Source organism: Pristiophorus japonicus, chromosome 3 (assembly GCF_044704955.1).
Source record: "Pristiophorus japonicus isolate sPriJap1 chromosome 3, sPriJap1.hap1, whole genome shotgun sequence".
NCBI classification, from domain to species: domain Eukaryota; kingdom Metazoa; phylum Chordata; class Chondrichthyes; family Pristiophoridae; genus Pristiophorus; species Pristiophorus japonicus.
The window spans coordinates 29590314-29612024 of record NC_091979.1 but is presented as its reverse complement, the minus strand read 5'-3'; the positions used below and the strand labels follow the sequence as shown (position 1 = coordinate 29612024).

At 49.2% G+C, this 21711-nt stretch overlaps 1 protein-coding gene across 1 annotated transcript in view; it reads right to left on the bottom strand.

Moving 5' to 3' along the window:
• LOC139253699 (contactin-associated protein-like 5) overlaps positions 1 to 21711 on the bottom strand; it is a 1150822-nt gene that overhangs the window by 69716 nt on the left and 1059395 nt on the right. The window contains exon 21 of the mRNA XM_070873518.1: positions 11343 to 11436. Within this exon, the coding sequence (XP_070729619.1) occupies positions 11343 to 11436 (94 nt within the window). The remainder of the gene's footprint in view (positions 1 to 11342; positions 11437 to 21711) is intronic.

The window sequence follows — 21711 nt, the reverse complement described above, 5'->3', positions numbered from 1 at the left end:
ATGTATTTCTAACTTAGTCTCAACTAGTTAGCCCTCATAATTTTCTCTTTAAAAATGATTTCCTGTGAGACCCGTCTGCCAGCTTACAGCTTACATTTCTTTCTTCAGAGTTTAATTTTAAAAAATGAAGGACTTTCTCGACAAATCATTTTAAATTGCCAAATCAAGCGTACAAATTTCTTATTAATATTTTAGAAGGAAACAACATCACAGCTACTCATTAGCACCTTAAATATCTGTCAACTCAGCCTTTTTTTTTAAATGTTCTCAACGAATGAGTAGATACAGAGAGAGTGTTTCCACTTGTGGAGAAGAGCATAATGAGAGGCTATCAATATAAGATAGTCACCAAGAAATGCAATAGGGAATTCAGAAGAAACTTCATTACCCAGAGAGTGCTGAGAATGTGGAACTCGCTACCACAGGGAGTGGTTGAAGTGAATAGTATCGATGCCTTGAAGGGGAGGCTAGACAAGCATATGAGGGAGAAGGGAATAGAGGGTTACGCTGATAGATTTAGATGTGGAAAGACGGGAGGAGGCTCAAGTGGAGCATAAATGCCGGCATGGACTGGTTGGGCCAAATGGCCTGTTTCTGTGCTGTATATCCTGTGTAATCCTGTGTAATGTAACTTGTTTGGGTATATTACACTTAAAATCACAACTTTAAAAGTAAGCGGTACAAATTGCCCCCTACCCAAAACGGGGCACACACATCGATTTTTTGGTGCTTTTTACCACAGCTGTGGTTCAGGTCGACTCTTCCGTGAAATTGCGCTCATTGTTTTTTTTTGTTTTGTTCCGAAAGTCGGTGATAATGAAGCCGGTGACAACACCCGAGGGGCAAAAATGCGCCGGTGACAGCAACTGAGGGGTGGAAGTTGGGGGCGGTGTGGGGTCACTGCCGGGATGACGTCAAGGGGAGATGCCGCCGTGCTTTCTAAACTTCGGCCCACTGGGCCACCAGGGAAGCGTTTCAGCCGGGCCAGTGGCCTGGCACCCAAGAGGGGGTGTCAGGCTGCCTGTTGCCGGCCAGGCCGAACCCGGGGGCATAACTGTCGGGCCAATCTGGCAGCCGGCCGACAAAAAAAAACATAGCGGCAGCGGGAGTGGGCCTGCCCCTTTAAGGGAAGCCACACCGCCGCTGCAGAAGGCCACAGCCTCACTGGACCACCGGGGAAAAGGTTATTTTGGTACCGCCAAAGGTTTTCGGAGGGGAATATAGCCGTTGGGGGGGTAGATCGGCGGTGCGCACGGTGATGATGTGCTTACCGATTGGCAGCAGTGGAGCACTACGGGGGGGGTGGGGGGTGGGGGAGATCGGGGAACCACCTGGAAAACTCGGGAGAGCAATTGGACAAGCAACAACTATTCCACCAAAGGACGGTGGCTTCTCCATTTCACAGCATGGCCACCCATTTACAGTGGTAACAGGCCTTAAGGAAAGGGGTAATTTCAGCACCTTACTCTTTTTTTCTCCACATCCATTCTGTGCAAAAACCACCAATGAATTCCAAACTGTGATAAAGGGTCACTGGGTAACAGTACCCCTAACTATTTACTTCTCTACTGGAGCCTAGAGACACTAGAAGGACAAGGGCAGCAGGTGCAGGGGAACACCATCATCTCCAAGTTCCCCTCCAGGTTACCCACCATCCTGACTTGGAAATATATCGCCGTTCCTTCAGCATCGCTGGGTCAAAATCCTGGAACTCCCTCCCTAACAGCACTGTGGGAGCACCTTGACCACACGGACTGCAGCGGTTCAAGAAGACGGCTCACCACCACCTTCTCAAGGGCAATTAGGGATGGGCAATAAATGCCAGCCTTGCCAGAGACGCCCACATCCCATGAACAAATAAAAAAAACCATTGAGGACATTGAACTAATGCCCTAGGTGAAATCAGCTAACTTGTTGTAGACCAAGGATTGACCATTACCATTACGAATCAGTACCATATTGTTTGCATATTCACCCTCTATACTACCAGGGGCATCCTGTGCGCTGGTCAGGAGGCTCATCTGATGAACTCGAGTCCCCCTGGGCTAGGGTTGCAGAATTGGAATGCTCATCATCATCGGCAGTCCCTTGTATCGAGGATGACTTGCTACCATGCCAAAAAGGGATGAGTTCACTGGTGTTGCAATGAAGGACCTAATATTCCAGGTCCCGATTTATATGTTGAAGGGTGGAAGATGCCTGTGCGTGGATTTTTTTAATGTGGGGTGGCCGTTGCACACCAGCCACCACACGGGCTTGACAGATCTTGGTCTTGGTCCAATGGCAAGGATTACCCAAGACGACTAGAGACCAGCTCTGCTGCACGGACCTTGTGCGCACACATATCGCAGTGTGGGATGGCCCGTGCTACCCCTGGGCCCACGCCTCTTCTGGACCCCGAACTCACGCCTCTCCTGGACCCCGAACTCACGCCTCTCCTGGACCCCGAACTCACGCCTCTCCTGGGCCTGAACACGTCGCTCCATGATCACTCGCCGCTCCTGCTCAGCGGCCCTGACCCACAAGGACTATCAGCAGGTCGGGGCCGAAAAAGGAGCAGCATGTGGCCTGTCACTAGCAGCAGCCTAGCACAATGGGAATGCTGGGCTGTTGCTAGTAGTGGCACTGAGAGGCTGCTTATACTTGCAAGTGTGCAGAGGATGTGTAGGCCAACCGACTCACTGAGGTTGGTCGGCCGTGTGTCAGCTGTGTTTCAGTGGGTAGTCAGAAGGTTGAGGGTTCAGGTCCCACTCCAGAGACATGAGCACAAAATCTAGGCTGACACACCCAGTGCAGTGCTGAGGGAGTGCTGCACAGTCGGAGGTGCCGTTCGGGTTCTGGAATATTAGGTCCTTTATTGAATCAAGTGTGAACTCATCCCTTTTCGGCGTGGAAGCAAGTCATCCTTGTTTCGAGGGACCTCCTATGATGATGACGACTGTGCACAAATTGGCTGCTGCGATTCCTACATTACAACAGTGACTACACTTTAAAAGTACTTCATTGGCTGCAAACGCTTTGGGACACCTGAGGTCATGAAAGGCGCAATAAAAATGCAAGTCTTTCTTTCTGAGTACTTCACACAAGTTCACATCTATTACCCCTACGTGGCAATCCCTTTCCTGAAATATTTCTTGCCTGTTTCCTTGTTTGCTGAAGACGGTGAACGTAATTTTAACTTTGGACTAGGAACATAGAAACAGGAGGAGGCCATTCAGTCCCTCGGGGTTGTTCCGCCATTCAATTAGATCATGGCTGATCTGTACCTTAACTCCATTTACCCACCTTCGTTCCCTAGCCCTTAATACCCTTACCCAAAATAAATTGGTCAATCTCAGTTTTGAAATTTTCAATTGAACCCCCCACCCCCACAGCCTCAACAGCTTTTTTGGGGGTAGAAATTTTGAGATTTCCACTATCCTTTGTGAAGTGTTTTCTGACTTCACCCCTGAACGGCCTAGCTCTAATTTTAATGTTATGTTCTCTTGTTCTGGACTCCTCCCACCAGAGGAAATAATTTTTCTCTATCTACCCTATCAACTCATGTAAGCATCTTAAACACCTCAATTAGATCACCCCTTAACTTTCTATACTCAGGGAAATACAAGCCTAGGCTATGGTTCCCCCGAATTGAACCCTTTCAGCCCTGGTATAATTCTGGTGAATCTTCACAGTACCCCTCCAAATGTCAATATATCCTTCCTAAAGTGCGCTGCTCAGAACTGAATGCATTACTCCAGATGGCGTCTAACCAGAGCTCTGTACAGCTATAACATAACTTCTACCCCTTTGTATTCAAACCTCCTTGAGATTAAGGCCAACATTCCATTGGACTTTTAATTATTTTTTTGTACCAGTCCGCAAGCTTTTTATGATATTTTTACATGGACCCTTAAATCTCTCTGCTCTTTCACAATTCCCAACTTCTCACCATTTAATAAATACTCTGATCGATCTTTGTTCCAAAGTGGATGACCTCACACTTGCCCACACACTGAACTCCATCTGCCACAGTTTTGCCCACTCACTTAATCTGTCAACGTCCGCTCGCAACTTGCTGCTCCCATCTACACTATTTACTGTGCCACCGAACTTGGTGTCGTCGGCAAACTGGGATATGTGGCTCGTTATTCATGAATATAGTGAAAACCTAAGGCCCCAGTACAGATCCAAGGAAAACACCACTTGTCCCATCCTGCCAATTGGAGTACATATCCATTATCCCTACTCTCTGATTCAAACCTCCTAACCAATTCCCTACCCATGTCAATAGGCATCGAATTCCATGCACTCTCATTTTTGTTAAAACATAGAAACATAGAAAATAGGTGCAGTAGTAGGTCATTTGGCCCTTCGAGCCTGCACCACCATTCAATAAGATCATGGCTGATCCTTCACCTCAGTACCTCTTTCCTGCTTTCTCTCCATACCACTTGATCCCTTTAGCCGTAAGGGCCATATTTAACTCCTCTTGAATATATCTAGCGAACTGGCATCAACAACTCTCTGCGGTAGAGAATTCCACAGGTTCACAACTCTTTGAGTGAAGAAGTTCCTCCTCATCTCGGTCCTAAATGGCTTACCCCTTATCCTTAGACTGTGACCACCGGTTCTGGACTTCCCCAACATCGGGAACATTCTTCCTTCACCTAACCTGTCCAGTCCCATCAGAATTTTATATGTTTCTATGAGATCCCCTCTCATTCTTCTAAACTACAGTGAATACAGGCCCAGCCGATCCAGTCTCTCCTCATATGTCAGTCCTGCTATTCCGGGAATCAGTCTGGTAAACTTTTGCTGCACTCCCTCAATAGCAAGAAACAAAAGTGAGCATGATATTCCAGGTGAGGCCTCACCAAGGCCCTGTACAACTGCAGCAAGACCTCCCTGCTCCTAAACTCAAATCCCCTAGCTATGAAGGCCAACATGCCATTTGCCTTCTTCACCGCCTGCTGTACCTGCATGCCAACTTTTAATGACTGATGTACCATGACACCCAGGTCTCGTTGCACCTCCCCTTTTCCTAATCTGCCGCCATTCAGATAATATTCTGCCTTCACATTTTGGCCACCAAAATGGATAACCTCACATTTATCCACATTATACTGCATCTGCCATGCATTTGCCCACTCATCTAACCTGTCCAAGTCACCCTGCAGCCTCTTAGCATCCGCCTCACAGATAACACCATCACCCAGCTTAGTGTCATCTGTAAACTTGGAGATATTACACTCAATTCCTTCATCTAAATCATTGATGTATATTGTAAAAAGCTGGTGTTCCAGCATTGAGCCTTGTGGCACCTCACTAGTCACTGCCTGCCATTCTGAAAAGGGCCCATTTATCCCGACTCTCTGCTTCCTGTCTGCCAAACAGTTCTCTATCCACGTCAATATGTTACCCCCAATACCATGTGCTTTAATTTTGCACACCAATCTCTGATGTGGGACCTTGTCAAAAGCTTTTTGAAAGTCCAAATACACCACATCCACTGGTCCTCCCTTGTCCACTCTACTAGTTACATCCTCAAAAAATTCTAGAAGATTTGTCAAGCATGATTTCCCTTTCATAAATCCATGCTGATTTGGACCGATCCTGTCACTGCTTTCGAAATGCGCTGCTATTTCATCTTTAATAATTGATCCCAAAATTTTCCCCACCTCTGATGTCAAGCTAACAATCTATAATTCCCTATTTTCTCTCTCCCTCCTTTTTTAAAAAGTGGTGTTACATTAGCTACCATCCAGTCCATAGGAACTGATCCAGGGTTGATAGACTGTTGGAAAATGATCACCAATGCATTCAATATTTCTAGGGCCACTTCCTTAAGTACTCTGGGATGCAGACTATCAGGCCCTGGGATTTATCGGCCTTCAATCCCATCAATTTCCCTAACACAATTTCCTGCCTCATAAGCATTTCCTTCAGTTCCTCCTTCTCTCTAGACCCTCGGTCCCCTAGTATTTCCGGAAGGTTATTCGTGTCTTCCTTCGTGAAGACAGAACCAAAGTATTTGTTCAATTGGTCTGCCATTTCTCTATTCCCCATTATAAATTCACCTGATTCAGACTGCAAGGGACCTACATTTGTCTTCATGAATCTTTTTCTCTTCAAATATCTATAGAAGTTTTTGCAGTCAGTTTTTATGTTCCCAGCAAGCTTCCTCTCATACTCTATTTTCCCCCTCCTAATTAAACCCTTTGTCCTCCTCTGCTGTATTGTAAAATTCTCCCAGTCCTCAGGTTTGCTGCTTTTTCTGGCCAATTTATATGCCTCTTCCTTGGATTTAACACTATCCCCAATTTCCCTTGTTAGCTACGGTTGAGTCACCTTCCCCGTTTTATTTTTACTCCAGACAGGGATGGACAATTGTTGAAGTTCATCCGTGTGATATAAGGCTGAACTGGTCCTCACCTGTGACCGCACATCAGCACTTCCAGCAAGGGGGCACTAGAGAGCAGTCAGCGGGTGACCATTCGGACTGATTTTCTCCCCCCTTATCATCGTGAGGGGCTGCGATCCGTTAACTCAGTACTGACCGGGGTTTGAACCGGGGACCTTCGTGGGCTCAGCTCCTCACTGAGTCATCGGGAGAGCAGCCGTCAGAATCATAGTAACATGCAGTACAGGAGGAGGCTGTTCGGACCACCATGCCTGTGCCGGCTCTTTGAATAAGCTGCCCAATTAATCCCTCTTTCCCCGTTGCCCTCATAATTATTCCTGTTCTCAGCTTCCCACGTTCTACCCCACGTAAACCTTGGTATCATATTTGAGCCTGAAATGAGCTCTCGACCACATATCCACAGCATAACTAAGACCACCTATTTCCACCTCTGTAACTTCACCATCTCCAATGTGCCTCAGCTCATCCACTGCTGCAGCCCTCATCCATGCCTTTATTACCTCTAGACTTGACTATTCCAATGTACTCCTGGCTGGCCTCCCACATTCTACCCTATGTAAACTGGAGGTGATCCAAAACTTGGCTGTCCCGTGTCCTAACTCGCACCAAGTTGTAAGAATAAACGTGTTTATTAATTGATTCTGTGTATGTATAAATGTTAAAAGTGTAGATTATGCATAAAGGCCTGTCTGTGTGGAAACAAAAGGAATCAAAATGAAAGCACCCCTCCCCCCCCAACAGATGCCACACGGCTTTTGTCCTTTGTCTTAATGGGAAATCCATTAACATAATCTAATCAAGAGGTGGGTGGGCTAGTCCAAGAAGTCACATGTGTGAGGAGGGCCAATAAGGAACTGTCCTGGAACCAAGGTTCAATCCGTGGTGTTTTGAGGGACAATGAACTTTAGGAATATAAAAAACGCAGCTTAGGAACTGGTCTCTTTCTCTCTTGGGAACGAGAATTTCCTTCTGAGACCAACTGAAACGGCAAGCCGTGTGTTCAAACCAGCCAGCCAAAGGGAAGTAATTGCTTGTTATTATAACCTCATTGTAGCTCTGTTATAAGATAACTGATCACTGCTGCTAATGTGCATGTGCGTATGTTTTTAATAAACTATGCCAATTGTTTTGAAAGAATTGTCTCACTGTCAAATGTAAGCCGAGAGATTTAGAGATCTTATAAAGTCCCGTTCACCCATCAGCCCTGTGCTCGCTGACCTACATTGGCTTCCGGTTAAGCAACGCCTCGATTTCAAAATTCTCATCCTTGTTTTCAAATCCCTCCATGGCCTCGCCCCTCCCTATCTCTGTAATCTCCTCCAGCCCCACAACCTCCCGAGATATCTGCGCTCCTCTAATTCTGCCCTCTTGAGCATCCCTGATTATAATTGCTCAACCATTGGTGGCCGTGCCTTCTGTTGCCTGGGCCCCAAGTCCTGGAACTCCCTGCCCGAACCTCTCTGCCTCTCTACCTCCCTTTCCTCCTTCAAGACGCTCCTTAAAACCTACCTCTTTGGCCAAGCTTTTGGTCACCTGCACTAATTTCTACTTATGCGCATGGTGTCAAATATTTTTTGTCTCATAATACTCCTGTAAAGCGCCTTGGGGCGTTTCACTACATTAAAGGTGCTTATATAGATACAAGTTGTTTTTGCTGTTGTAGTTATCCAATTCTTAAATGTATTGCATTAAATTACATAACTTGGCCTGCTGGAATTTGGACTCTCAGCCACTGGACAGCTAGTTCAGTACATAACTGTTAGGTGACTGTATCCTCTGTAAGAGGACATGTAATGACATTTAAATATGAAGGAATCACTCCTTTATGTGAACCCAGCTTGAGTTTCTTGAGGTGTAAAGTATGGGTGAGCATATGCATGTGAACTTGTGTGCATGTGCTTCACTTAGCTCTATTAAACAGATGAAAACAAGCCTGCCATGAGGCATACCCATTAGTACTGTAATCCAATGCTTCAGGGAGCTGCCTTTGCTGAGTTAGTTGCGAGCACTAGGTTAAGAACATAAGAAATGGGGAGCAGGAGTAGGCCACACGGCCCCTCGAGCCTGCTCCTCCATTTAATATCATGGCCGATCTTCAACCTCAAGCCCACTTTCCTGCCCGATCCCCATATCCCTTGATTCCCCTCGACTCCAAAAATCTATCGATTCAACATATTTTAGCTGTGATTCTCAGCAGCAGTTCCTGAAGTGGATTAAAACACACGCACACACACGCACTCACACACACGCACACATATGCAGCCACCACACCCGACACACAATCCACACACACACACACAACACACACATATAACACAACCCCCCCCCCCCCCCCCACGCACACACACACACACAGCAGACACACGCACACACACACGTGTTACCAACCCTCCAGATTGCCCTGGATTCTCCAGGACTTGAAGGTTAATCTCCAGGACACTATTGCAAGCAATACCCGGGAGAAAAATCATAGGGGTATAAAAATAATGAGTGTTCTTATCAATTTCTTTGAACACTTTTGACTGTTCATTATAAAAATTACCAGAGACGGGGGAAAAAATCTGTTTGACTGAGAGTCCGGAATCTTCCTTTCGGGTAGTGAAGAGTTTGTTCACTTTGCAATTCGTCTGGGAAGGCGGGGTGTCGTGAGGATGGGCATGTCAGGCGACTAATAGCGGGAGTGTGGGGACGGGACAGTGGGAGGTCATGTGATGAAACCTCCAGGAATACGTCCAAATAGAGTTGGCAACCCTAAGTCCATTAGGTCTCATTTCCAACGTTATCTTATAATAATGACTTATCTACCAGTTGATAATTGTGCCGCAGTCGATAATTGTTCGGTCAATTTAACGAAATAGATTGAAAATATGGAGTAACTATTTCTACTAAGTTTCCCTTCTGCACATGCATCTCCTGAAGTGAGAGTTAGGACAAATATCACCAACTCCACACTGCACCCTCTCCCCCCCCCGCCCCACCTCAGCACAATTCCCACTAACCCTGTCCTGCACACGCATCCTCCTCTCCCATCACCCCTCACTGACGCCCGGGCTGAAACACCACGATGCCTCCAATCCAGCAGCAGCCCCAAGGCCCGAGCAGCCGAGTGCATCCTTGACACATCCGCCGAGCCCCGAACCTCTGACTGGGCTCTGAGTCCCCTGCAGTGCCAAGTCCCGAGGGGGAGAGAGAGCCTGGGGGGATGGGGGAGAGAGAGAGCCTGGGGGTGTGGGGGGGAGAGAGAGCCTGGGGGAGTGGGGGGGGAGAGAGGGCGTGGGGGGAGAGAGAGCCTGGGGGGGTGGGAGGGAGAGAGAACCTGGGGGATGGGGGGGATAGAGGGCGTGGGGGGAGAGAGAGCCTGGAGGAGTGGGGGGGAGAGAGATCCTGGGGGGATGGGGGGGAGAGAGAGCCTGGGGGGGTGGGGGAGAGAGAGAGCCTGGGGGTGTGGGGGGGAGAGAGGGCGTGGGGGGAGAAAGAGCCTGGGGGGGTGGGAGGGAGAGAGAGCCTGGGGGAGTGGGGATTGAGAGAGAGCCTGGGGGGTGGGGGGGATAGAGGGCGTGGGGGGAGAGAGAGCCTGGGGGGGTGGGGGGAGAGAGAGCCTGGGGGAGTGGGGGGGAGAGAGAGCCTGGGGAGGTGGGGGAGAGAGAGAGCCTGGGGGAGTGGGGGGGAGAGAGAGCCTGGGGGGGTGGGGGGGATAGAGGGTGTGGGGGGGTGGGGGGAGAGAGAGCCTGGGGGGGTGGGGGGGGGAGAGAGAGCCTGGGGGGGTGGTGGGGAGAGAGATCCTGGGGGGGTGGGGGGGAGAGAGAGCCTGGGGGGGTGGGAGGGATAGAGGGCGTGGGGGGGTGGGGGGGTGGGGGGAGAGAGAGCCTGGGGGCGTGGAGGGGGGGAGAGAGAGCCTGGGGGGTTGGGGGGGGAGAGAGCTTGGGGGCGTGGGTGGGGGGGGGAGAGGGCATGGGGGGGTGGGGGGAAAGAGAGCCTGGGGGTGTTGGCGGGGGGGGAGAGAGAGCCTTGGGGGTGTGGGGGAGGGAGAGCCTGGGGAGGGGAGGGGGGGAGGAGAGCCTGGGGAGGGGAGGGGGGCGAAGAGCCTGGGGGGCATGGGGGGGAGAGAGAGCCTGGGGGCATGGGGGGAAGAGAGAGTCACGGGGAAGAGAGCCTGGGGGGGGAGAGAGAGCACTGCAGGGTGGGGGGGAGACAGAGACATGGGGAGAGAGAGTCTGGGGGAGGGGGAGGGGGGGAGAGAGAGAGCACTGGGTGGTGTGGGGTGGGGAGACAGAGACACTCACACGAGGGGGGGTACATGGAGCATGGTGGGGGGGGTGTTGCAGGAGAGAGCGCATGGGGGGTGTGAAGAGAGACATAGGTGGGGGGGAATCGGCATGGAGAGAGGGAACTCAGGGAAGGCGGATCATGTTCTTCCAACCTCCTGGTGTGTGCAAGCTCGGTGCATGTGTTACAAGGGACATCGTTGGGGCGGATAAAATCCAGAAGTCATGACACTGTCACTATTTACTTCATACCCAATAAACCTGTTAATAATCTGCACACAAGGCCCCATCTATGGTGGGGAGGGGAGGAGGTAAGGTCATGCATGCACTTGCGCTTGGGTAAGGGACTTCGGCTGTGGGAGGCAGCACTTGCCCTGGGGTAAGGGACTTCAGTTGCAACTTGGTGGCTTTTGGAGAGATCTATCCTCTATGGCTTCTGAAGTCAAAATGGATTGAATTACAAATTGGAAAGTCAGTCAGAACTTGGGCTGGGCGGTTCCAGTTGCACATTTCAGAGGAACTTCAGGGAGTGGCTTCTCCACCAAGGGAACCAATCAGCAATAGGTCATGTGATAATGGAGAGCCAATCAGAGAAACGGCTGCCTTTCAGTTAGTACAAATAAACGCAGCCTTGAAAATATCAGGGACAAAGGAGTCCTTTGCTTGGTCCTTACCCATGATCTTGCCGAGGATCAGGGATCTCATGCCGTTGAATTCTGCGTCTGTGCTTGATGACAGATTGAACCTCAGGGCTGAGAGCTGATCAACCTGCAAGGAATGAAATGGCAAAGTGTGTTAAAGATTACTCGGTGATGAGGTATATTGTGCTCTTGGGCTGATGTAAGGAGTGACACTTTCCATTCATCTAACAACATCCCTTGTACGCTAGATCGACAGAAGTCCCAAGGCAACGCTGCTTATGTCCATTTAGCATTTAGGAGCTCTGTCAGATCTACATCTCACAAACAACAGAAAAGCAAATACTTCAAAAGATTGCTGGTCTTATTTATTGTTGCTTGCTGTTATGTCAGAAACAACCCAACATATTCATAAACAATCAATTGCTTTGAAGTACAGTGATGACTGTTATGTAGATAAAAAGAAAGAAAGACATGGATTTATATAGCGCCTTTCATGACCACCTGACATCTCAAAGTGCTTTACAGCCAATGAAGTACTTTTGGAGTGTGGTCACTGTTGTAATGTGGGAAACTCGACAGACAATTTGCGCACAGCAAGCTCCCACAAACAGCAACGTGATAATGACCAGATAATCTGTTTTTTGTTATGTTGATTGAGGGATAAATATTGGCCAGGACACCGGGGATAACTCCCCTGCTCTTCTTTAAAATAGTGCCATGGGATCTTTTACATCCACCTGACAGAGCAGATGGAGCCTTGGCTTAACATCTCATCTAACAGACCCTAACCCTCTCAGCACCGCACTGGATTATCAGTTTTAATTTTTTGTGCTTACGTTCCTGGAGTGGGACCTGAACCCACAGCTTTCTGACTCAAAGGCAAGTGTGCTACCCACTGAGCCACAGCTGACATGACATGCATCAAGAATGATGCTTAAAGGGTTAAGTTATGACGGCAGGTTGTCTTTTATTCCCTTGTGTTTCAAAGATTGAGGGGCGATCTGATCGAGGTTTTTAAAATGTTACAAGGAGTTGATAAGGTAGATACAGGTTGAACCTCTCTTATCCGGAACTCCCTTATCCGGCACCATCCCTCGTCCGGCACCATCCCCGGCCACCGGGTGGCGCATGCGCAGAACACAGCCCGTCAAAATCCTCCTCACCAATATAATCTTTCTCCTCGATCAGCAGTCTCCTCCTCGTCGCCTTGCTGGAACTCCTCCAGCCACAGTCCTCGGGGCGGTGGCTCCTCCCCACAGTGCTCCCTCTGGGGGGGTCGGGTCGGAGGGCTGCGTCCTCGGGCCTGCTCGGGCCAGGCTGACTTTTCGGGGCCCACCGGCCTGCCGACACTTCAGGGCCCGCTGGGCCCCCAACATCCTCCCCCCTGCCCCCGACCTTGGGTGACCTCCTCCCCTCCACCCCCCTTGGACCGCTTCCTCCCACCCCCACACTCGGGCCAATGACCTCCCCTCATCCGGCAATATCCCTAATTCGGCACAGGCCAAGTCCCGAGGATGCCTGATAAATGAGATGCAACCTCTACAGAGAAACCAATGTTGCTGTTCATTTATTTTGGATGCGCTGCCCCTTTAAGAGGCTACGTGGCCCATTCCAAATATGGTGTATGCGTGGTTTTCCTCATTGAAAAGCCGGCAAGCCAGCTGTGCGGGAGGACCAGAGAACTGCGCAATAGCGTAAAAGGGAACATTGAGTGAAACTATTTCCCCTGGCGGGGGAATCAAGAACCTGGGATCAGAATCTTGAACTTAGAGCTGGGACATTTAGGAGGATTGACAGATGTTTGCAAGGTAAGGGCATCAAGGGATATGGATAAAGGCGGGTATATGGAGTTGAGAAACAGATCAGCCATAATCTCATTGAATGGCGGAACAGGCTCGAGGGGCTGAATGGGCTACTCCTGCTCCTACGTTCCTCACACTGGACTTCACCTGTCACAGTTTTGCCGACTCATTTAATCTATCAATGTCTCTTTACATCTTTCTGCTCCCATCTACACTACTTACTGTGCCACCTAAGTTGGCGTCATCAATACACTTAGACAGACGGCACTCTATTCCTTCAACTGAGTGATTGATTAATACGGCAAAAGTTTGGAGCTCCCCATACAGATCATTCCTGGTCATTCCACAACAACACTGGCTGCAATGTGAGTGTGTGTGTGAGAAAGTGCGCATGTGAGTGTGAGTGAGATTGTGTGTGGGTAAGTGTGCATGTCTGGAACTGTGAATAAGTGTGCATGTGGATGTATTTAAGTGTGAATGTGTGCGTGTAAGTATTTAAGTGTGCATGTGAGTTGTGTGTGTGTGAGTGTGTGTTTGAGTGTTTGTGAGTAGGTGTGCATGTGTGTAAATGTGAGTCAGTGTGCGTGAGTAATTGTGTGTGAGTATGTGTTTCAGTGTGTAAGTATGTGTGTGTGTTTGAGTGTGCGTGTGTTTTAGTAAGTGTGCGTGCGAATATGTTTGAGTAAGTGTGCATGTGTGAAAGTGTGAGTAAGGGTGCGTGAGTAATTGTATGTGTGAGTATGTGTGAAGTTGCAGAACCTTGCGGAGTCAGCGCTGGTGGTATTTCTCCAACACTTTGAGGTGTCTACTGTATATGGTCCACATCTCTGAGCCATATAGGAGGGCGGGTATCACTACAGCCCTGTAGACCATAAGCTTGGTGTCAGATTTGAGGGCCTGGTCTTCAAACACTCTTCCTCAGGCAACCAAAGGCTCCAAAGGCACACTGGCAGCGGTGTTGGACCTCATCGTCAATGTCTGCCCTTGCTGATAGTAGGCTCCCGAGGTATGGAAAATGGTCCACATTGTCCAAGGCCGTGCCGTAGATTTTGATGACCGGAGGTAGCGCTGTGTGGTGGGGTCAGGTTGGGGGAGGACCTTTGTCTTACGGGTGTTTAGTGTTAGGCCCATGCTTTTGTATGCCTTGGTGAAGATGTTGACAATGGCTTGGAGTTCAGCCTCTCAATGTGTGCAGACGCAAGCGTCGTCCGCGTACTGTAGTTTGATGACAGAGGCTGCCTCCACAAAATCCTGCAAATCCACTGGGAGGATAAACGCACCAACGTCAGTGTTCTCGCTCAGGCCAACATCCCCAATATCGAAGCACTGACCACACTCGACCAGCTCCGTTGGGCGGGCCACAAAGTCCGCATGCCCGACACGAGACTCCCAAAGCAAGCGCTCTACTCGGAACTTCTACACGGCAAGCGAGCCCCAGGTGGGCAAGGGAAATGTTTCAAGGACACCCTCAAAGCCTCCTTGATAAAGAGCAATATCCCCACTGACACCTGGGAGTCCCTGGCCAAAGACCGCCCTAAGTGGAGGAAGAGCATCCGGGAGGATGCTGAGCACCTCGAGTCTCATAGCCAAGAGCATGCAGAAAACAAGTGCAGGCAGCGGAAGGAGCGTGTGGCAAACCAGACTCCCCACCCACCCTTTCCTTCAACCACTGTCTGTCCCAGCTGTGACAGAGACTGTAATTCCCATATTGGACTGTTCAGTCACCTGAGAACACACTTTTAGAGTGGAAGCAAGTCTGCCTCGATTTGGAGGGACTGCCTATGATGATGAGTATGTGCGTGAGTGAGTGTGTGTTTGGGTGTGTGTAACTGTGCATGTGTGTATGTGTGTGTAAGTGTGTGTGTAAGTGCATGCGTATAAGTGTGTGTAAGTATGTGTAAGTGCATGCGTATAAGTGTGTGTAAATGTGTGTAAGTGTGAGTAAGTGTGCGTGTGTGTAAATGTGAGTGTGAGTCTGCAGACATCAGCTGAGGGTAAGATCAGGCTTAGTTGTGATGCCTCAATGTTCGAATAGCCTGCTGACGCACGCTGCCTCGTCTCACAGATGAAAAATAACTAATTGGATGAGGTATCAGTTTTTCAGAGCATCTGTGGAAGAAGGGGAGGGGAGGGGAGCAAGTGAATTCATCAATAATTGAAAACAAATAAATTACACAAGTGCTGCTCCGTTCTGATTATGTTTTAAAATTAACGGTCTCTTTACGATCCAAAGTGCGACTGTTTTTCGACGTTTAAAATTACCTTTGCAGTTAAGTGAAATCATTCATCAAACTATTGGCTGGTAATTGTGCCTCTAATTCCATATCTGTTCACACAATCGTAACATCTGCTCACAACAGTTTGCAGTGTGTAACCATCTGATGCCGCTCCCCAGCTCAATCTGCTGCAGCGGCAGCCGCTTAGCAGAGGCTTTCAATCTAGTCAGTGCGTGCACACAGAATTCTTCGATAGTTACAATATCCTGATGTTGTGAAGTGCCCAGACCACTAGAGGGCGGTGAAGATCCACGTGCCAGTGCAAAGCTACCCAGCACCTTAAAGTTAGGGAGAAAGAGAGACTTACATAGCGCCTTTCATGACCACTGGACGTCCCTGAAACGCTTTACAGCCAATGAAGTACTTTTGAAGTGTAGTCACTGTTGTAATGTGGGAAACACAGCAGCCAATTGGCGCACAGCAAGCTCTCACAAACAGCAACATGATAATGACCAGATAATCTGTTTTGTTTTAAGAACATAAGAAATAGGAGCAGGTGTAGGCCATTTGGCCCCTCGAGCCAGCTCCACCATTCAATAAGATCACGGCTGATCTGATCTTGGCCTCAACTCCACTTCCCTGCTCGGTCCCCATGACCCTTGACTCCCTTATCCTTCAAAATGTTGATTGAGGCATAAATATTGACCAGGACACCGGGGATAACTCCCCTGCTCTTCTTCAATAGTAATGCCATGGGATCTGTTACATCCACCTGAGAGAGCAGCTTGGGCCTGGGTTTAACGCCTCATCCGAAATACATTCCCTCACCACTGCACTGGAGTGTCATCCTAGATTTATGTGCTCAAGTTTCTGGAGTGGGACTTGAACCCACAACCTTCGGACTCAGAGGAGAAAGTGCTGCCCACTGAGTCACTGGCTGATATCTCTCTACTCAACCACACAATATGCCGTGACCCTTGTGTCAGCGTAGCAACTCTGCTGCACCAGTACGAAGCTTGTGACTCAGAGGCGAGAGTGCTGCCCACTGAGTCACAGCTGACACTATAGTGAATTCTTCCGACAAAGTCGGGAAACCAACTCAAGTGGACAGGTAAACGGGGAATGTTGCCTCGTTCAGGAAGCTTGATTCAAAAATCCGGGCACGCGACCAAGTTCTCCGGATTATCAGTGCTCAGGTCCCACTCCAGTACAGTGCTGAGGGAGCGCCGTACTGTCGGAGGTGGCGTCTTTTGGATGAGACATAAACCTGAGGCTCCCACTCTCTCTCTCTGAAAGATCCCACCTGCACTATTTTGAAGAAGAGCAGGGGAATTATCCCCTGGTGTGCTGGCCAATATTTATCCCTCAACCAACATCACTAAAAACAGATTTCCTGCTCATTATCACATCGCTGTTTGTGGGAGCTTGCCGTGTGGAAACTGACTGCCACATTTCCCACATTACAACAGTGACTGCACATCAAAAGTTTTCATTGGCTGTAAAGCACCTTGGGATATCACGAGATCATGAAAGGCACTATATGAATCAAAGTCTTTCTTTTCCTCCCCTCACAATATTAAATATTCATAAGAACATAAGAAATAGGAGCAGGAGTAGGCCACCTGGCCCCTCGCGCCTGATCCGCCATTCAATAAGATCATGGCTGATCTGATCTTGGGCTCAGCTCCACTTCCCTGCCCACTCCCCATAATGCTCGACTCCCTAATCATTCAAAAATCTGTCTATCTCCACCTTAAATATATTCAATGACCCCAGCCTCCAGATCTCTCTGGGGCAGAGAATTCCAAAGATTCACTGATATAGATGTGAACTTGTATTTACTCTGTACAGCCACCAGAGGGCTCATTCCCCGGAGTCCCAAGGGATCCCATAATCCCTTGGGAGCACAGGTATTTAAGGAGGCTTCAGAGGTTGGAGAGGCACTCTGGAGACCTGCAATAAAACACCAAGGTCACACTTTACTTTGAGCTCGCAGTGTTCAGTCTGACTCTTTCTCCACACACTACATTCACGACCCTCTGGGAGAAGAAATTCCTCCTCATCTCCGTTTGAAATGGGCGGCCCCTTATTCTGAAAGTTCGCCCCCGAGTTCTAGATTCCCCAATTCAATTCAAATAGAAATTGGCTGCTGCCATTGTAACAGTGGCTACACTTTACACTTAACTGGCTGTTAAAATGTGTTAGAAATGTAAGTCTTTAAGGACTGGATTTTCGGATATGCCGTTTTCCAGGCGAAAACGGAGGCGGGATGGGAATGTTAGCGGCCGGGAAATTTTCGCCATCCGGACCCTGCGCCAGCGTGCGCTGTGTGTAGGGAGGTGTTGGGAGTACGTTCACGGCACAAAAATGGGAAGCTCGGCAACTAAATTGCGGGGCCGTGTGTGCGCTCCGAGAAAGGCCTTGGGGAGGGGAACCTAAAAAACACAAAAACGTTCCCAAAACATTGCCCACGCCACCACAACACAAATCGCTAACATAAAATTCAAAGAACAGACACTCGCACTTACCTTTTCTGCACTTTACCTTCCTCACCGCTGCCGGCATGGCTGGACCGCTCTGGATTACCCGTTGGTCATCGCGGGGCGCGCTTCGGGGTGTACGGGTCAGAATCGAGTCAAAACTCGGGGCGGTGACGCGGTGCTGCGAAGCGCCGCCACAAAGCCCGACCCGAAGCTCCCGACCGCACGCAGGAAACCTCGTCACCCCATTTCACGCCGCTCCGGGGGCGAGGCCCCGAGCGCAAAGGACCCTAAAGTCCTGCTTTTTTTCTTTTTAAGGCCTGTGGGATAGCCTGGAGCACCATCCTCATTGAATCACTGAGGTGAGGAGCTGAGGGCCCAAGTTAGATTGCAAAGAGTGACAAGGGAAGATCAGGTAAATCAGGAAGTGGGGAGGAGGAGGTGTTCGGCTTGGCTCCTGAAAGCCTGAAGGTAGCGCGAAGAAGGAAACAGTAAATTTTCTGGATTGCTGCTCCAAAACACGATGCTGCGGTTCCAAAAAGGTTTGCTGAATCGCACCCATAAACAGGCAATTTATTTAAACTGACTTTTCGACAAGCCTATCTAATCCTTCGTACAGGCCACCGCTGATATATGTGGAGTGATCAACAGGTACCCAGTGCTCATCATCATCATCATCATAGGCAGTCCCTAGAAATCGAGGAAGACTTGCTTCCGCTCTAAAAGTGAGTTCTCAGGTGAAGGAACAGTCCAATACGGGAATTACAGTCTGTGTCACAGGTGGGACAGACAGTGGCTGGAGGAAAGGGTGGGTGGGCAGTCTGGTTTGCCGCATGCTCCTTCCGCTGCCTGCGCTTGGTTTCTGCATGCTCTCGGCGACGAGACTCGAGTTGCTCAGCGCCCTCCCGGATGCTCTTCCTCCACTTAGGACGGACTTTGGCCGGGGATTCCCAGGTGCCGGTGGGGATTTCGCATTTTATCAAGGAGGCTTTGAGAGTGTCCTTGAAACGTTTCCTCTGCCCACCTGGGGCTCGCTTGCCGTGAAGGAGTTCCGAGTAGAGCGCTTGCCATGATAGGAGCTGACAACTGCTGGACGGACCACCGCCTAATCCAATCCAGTGCTGTCAGATCCCACACAGCAGTGAGATTCCCAGCAGTGCCCGTTACATACACAGGATTACATAGGATATACGACACAGAAACAGGCCATTCGGCCTAACCCGTCCATGCCGGCATTTATGCTCCACTCGAGCCTCCTCCCGTCTTTCCTCATCTAACTCTATCAGTGTAACCCTCTATTCCCTTATCCCTCATATGCTTGTCTAACCTCCCCTTAATTGCATCTATACTATTCGTTTCAACCACTCTCTGTGGCAGCGAGTTTCACATTCACGCCACTCGCTGGGTAAAGAATTTTCTTCTTAATTCCCAATTGGATTTCTTGGTATCTATCTTATATTGATGGCCTCTTGTTATGCTCTTCCCCACAAGTGGAAACATTCTCTCTGTATCCACTCTATCTAAAAAGAGTATGATTCCCCTTGTCGGAGCAGGAAGTAACAAATTTAATTTGGATTTTAAAAAATGTAGTCAATTTTCTGTGTGACATGATCTTTGAGTGGGATCCCATCCACTCCCTACTAATCCACTCTAGTGGTAGCCATTATGGTGAATGCCCAGAGTGGATTTATTATAAACCGTGGCGGGACTGAGGGAGGGGCAGCTGAGCGAAGTACCATCAAACTAGCTTAAATGCTCTAAGGACCCACAGTATCGTCTGGCAATGGAGATCTTCCAGCCAAACAGCTTGGTTTCCAGGGATCTGCCGGTAAGCCAGAATCATGCCCCCTGCTGGTTGCAGTGAAGTCACACCCTTTCCTCTTTAAATGGCATCACATGGTCGGCCTGCTCGACTCTGAGGGGGAGATTCTGAGGGGGCCTCGACAGGGTCGATGCAGAGAGGATGTTTCTCCTTGTGGGGGAATCTAGAACCAGGGGGCATAGTTTCAGAATAAGGGGCCGTCCATGTAAAACTGAGATGAGGAGAAATTTCTTCTCTCAGAGGGTCGTAAATCTGTGGAATTCTCTGCCCCAGAGAGCTGGGTTATTGAATATATTTAAGGTGGAGATAGACAGATTTTTGAACGATAAGAGAATAAAGGGTTATGGGAAGCGGGCAGGGAAGTGGAGCTGAGTCCATGATCAGATCAGCCATGATCTTATTGAATGGCGGAGCAGGCTTGAGGGGCCAGATGGCCTACTCCTGCTCCTAGTTCTTATGTTCTTATGTCCTCGAGGATCTGCATAGCAACGGAAGTGCATGGAGCTCTGTCGCCACAGGGACTGTGAAGTTGGCTCCTACCCACCTCGTCAGGCTACCTAGGGATGTACACTAAATGGAACTATTGCCGAAATATAGCATCGCTCCTTCATCGTCACTGGGGCAAAATCCTGGAACTCCCTCTCTAACAGCACTGTGGGAGCACCTTCACCACATGGACTGCAGCGGTTCAAGAAGGTGGCTCACCACCACCTTCTCAAAGGCAATTAGGGATGGGCAATAATTGCCAGCCTTGCCAGCGACGCCCACATCCTATGAAGGAATTTTTTTAAAGTGGCTGTACTAGTGCCACTCGAATGCCGAGAACAAACAAGTTTTTAAAAAATCAACTAAATTCCTCGCAATACCATTAATATTTTCCATAAAAAGTGGCAGAAGTTTGAACAATAAGTACTCGTCCTTCCTCTTGATATACTCAGCTTATCTCTGTGGGTTGGAGTTATGCTAGGAGGTATTCAGTCATTGAATTAGCCCACAATGCCGTCGGGGTAGCAAGTCCCCATCACTATAATTCGCAGAGCTAGTGCGGGGTTTCCGCACGTATAAGGAATCGTCTATTTTGCTTTAAGAGAACAATCGGAACGGCGAATGAAGTGAGAAGGAAAACATTTGCACAAATATTTCTCTTATCTCTGCAACCTCCTCCAGCCCGACAACCCTCTGAGATCTCCGCGCTCCTCCAATTTTGGCCTCTTGTGCTTCTCTCATTTCCTTCGTCCCACCATTGGCGGCCGTGCCTTCAGCTGCCTGGGCCCTAAGCTCTGGAATTCCTTCCCCAAACCTTTCCGCTTCCTCACATCCCCCTTGACCTTTGAGACGCTCCTTGGAATTAACAGGTCAAGGCAGCGAGCGGTCGAGGGGGTGGTTCAGCCCGACTGCCTGCCTCTCTTCCGCGGATAGATTCAAGCCAGGGTGTCCCTGGAGATGGAGTACGTGGTGTCCACCGGTACGCTCGCGGCTTTCCGCGAGAGGTGGGCACCGGAGGGACTGAACTGCATCATCACCCTCGGCAACCAAATTTTAATTTGATTCTTCAATGTTAAAAAGTTTAATTTGATTAAATTTGTCGGTTTTAGTGCCCCTTGAATAAGGGGGCACTTGATTTATTCTTTTACAAAAATAGTTATAACCTACCTCACCTCCCCGAATGTCTCGTGAGTGGCTCTGCTGCACAGGAGGGCAGGAAAAAGAGTGGGAGAGCGATAGTGATAGGGGTTTCAATTGTAAGGGGAATAGATAGACGTTTCTGCGGCTGCAACCGAGACTCCAGGATGGTATGTTGCCTCTCTGGTGCAAGGGTCAAGGATGTCTCGGAGCGGTTGCAGGATATTCTGAAAAGGGAGGGTGAACAGCCAGTTGTCGTGGTGCATATAGGTACCAACGATATAAGTAAAAAACGGGATGAGGTCCTACGAGACGAATTTAGGGAACTAGGAGCTAAATTAAAAAGTAAGACCTCAAAAATAGTAATCTCAGGATTGCTACCAGTGCCACGTGCTAGTCAGAGTAGGAATCACAGGATAGCTCAGATGAATACGTGGCTTGAGCAGTGGTGCAGAAGGG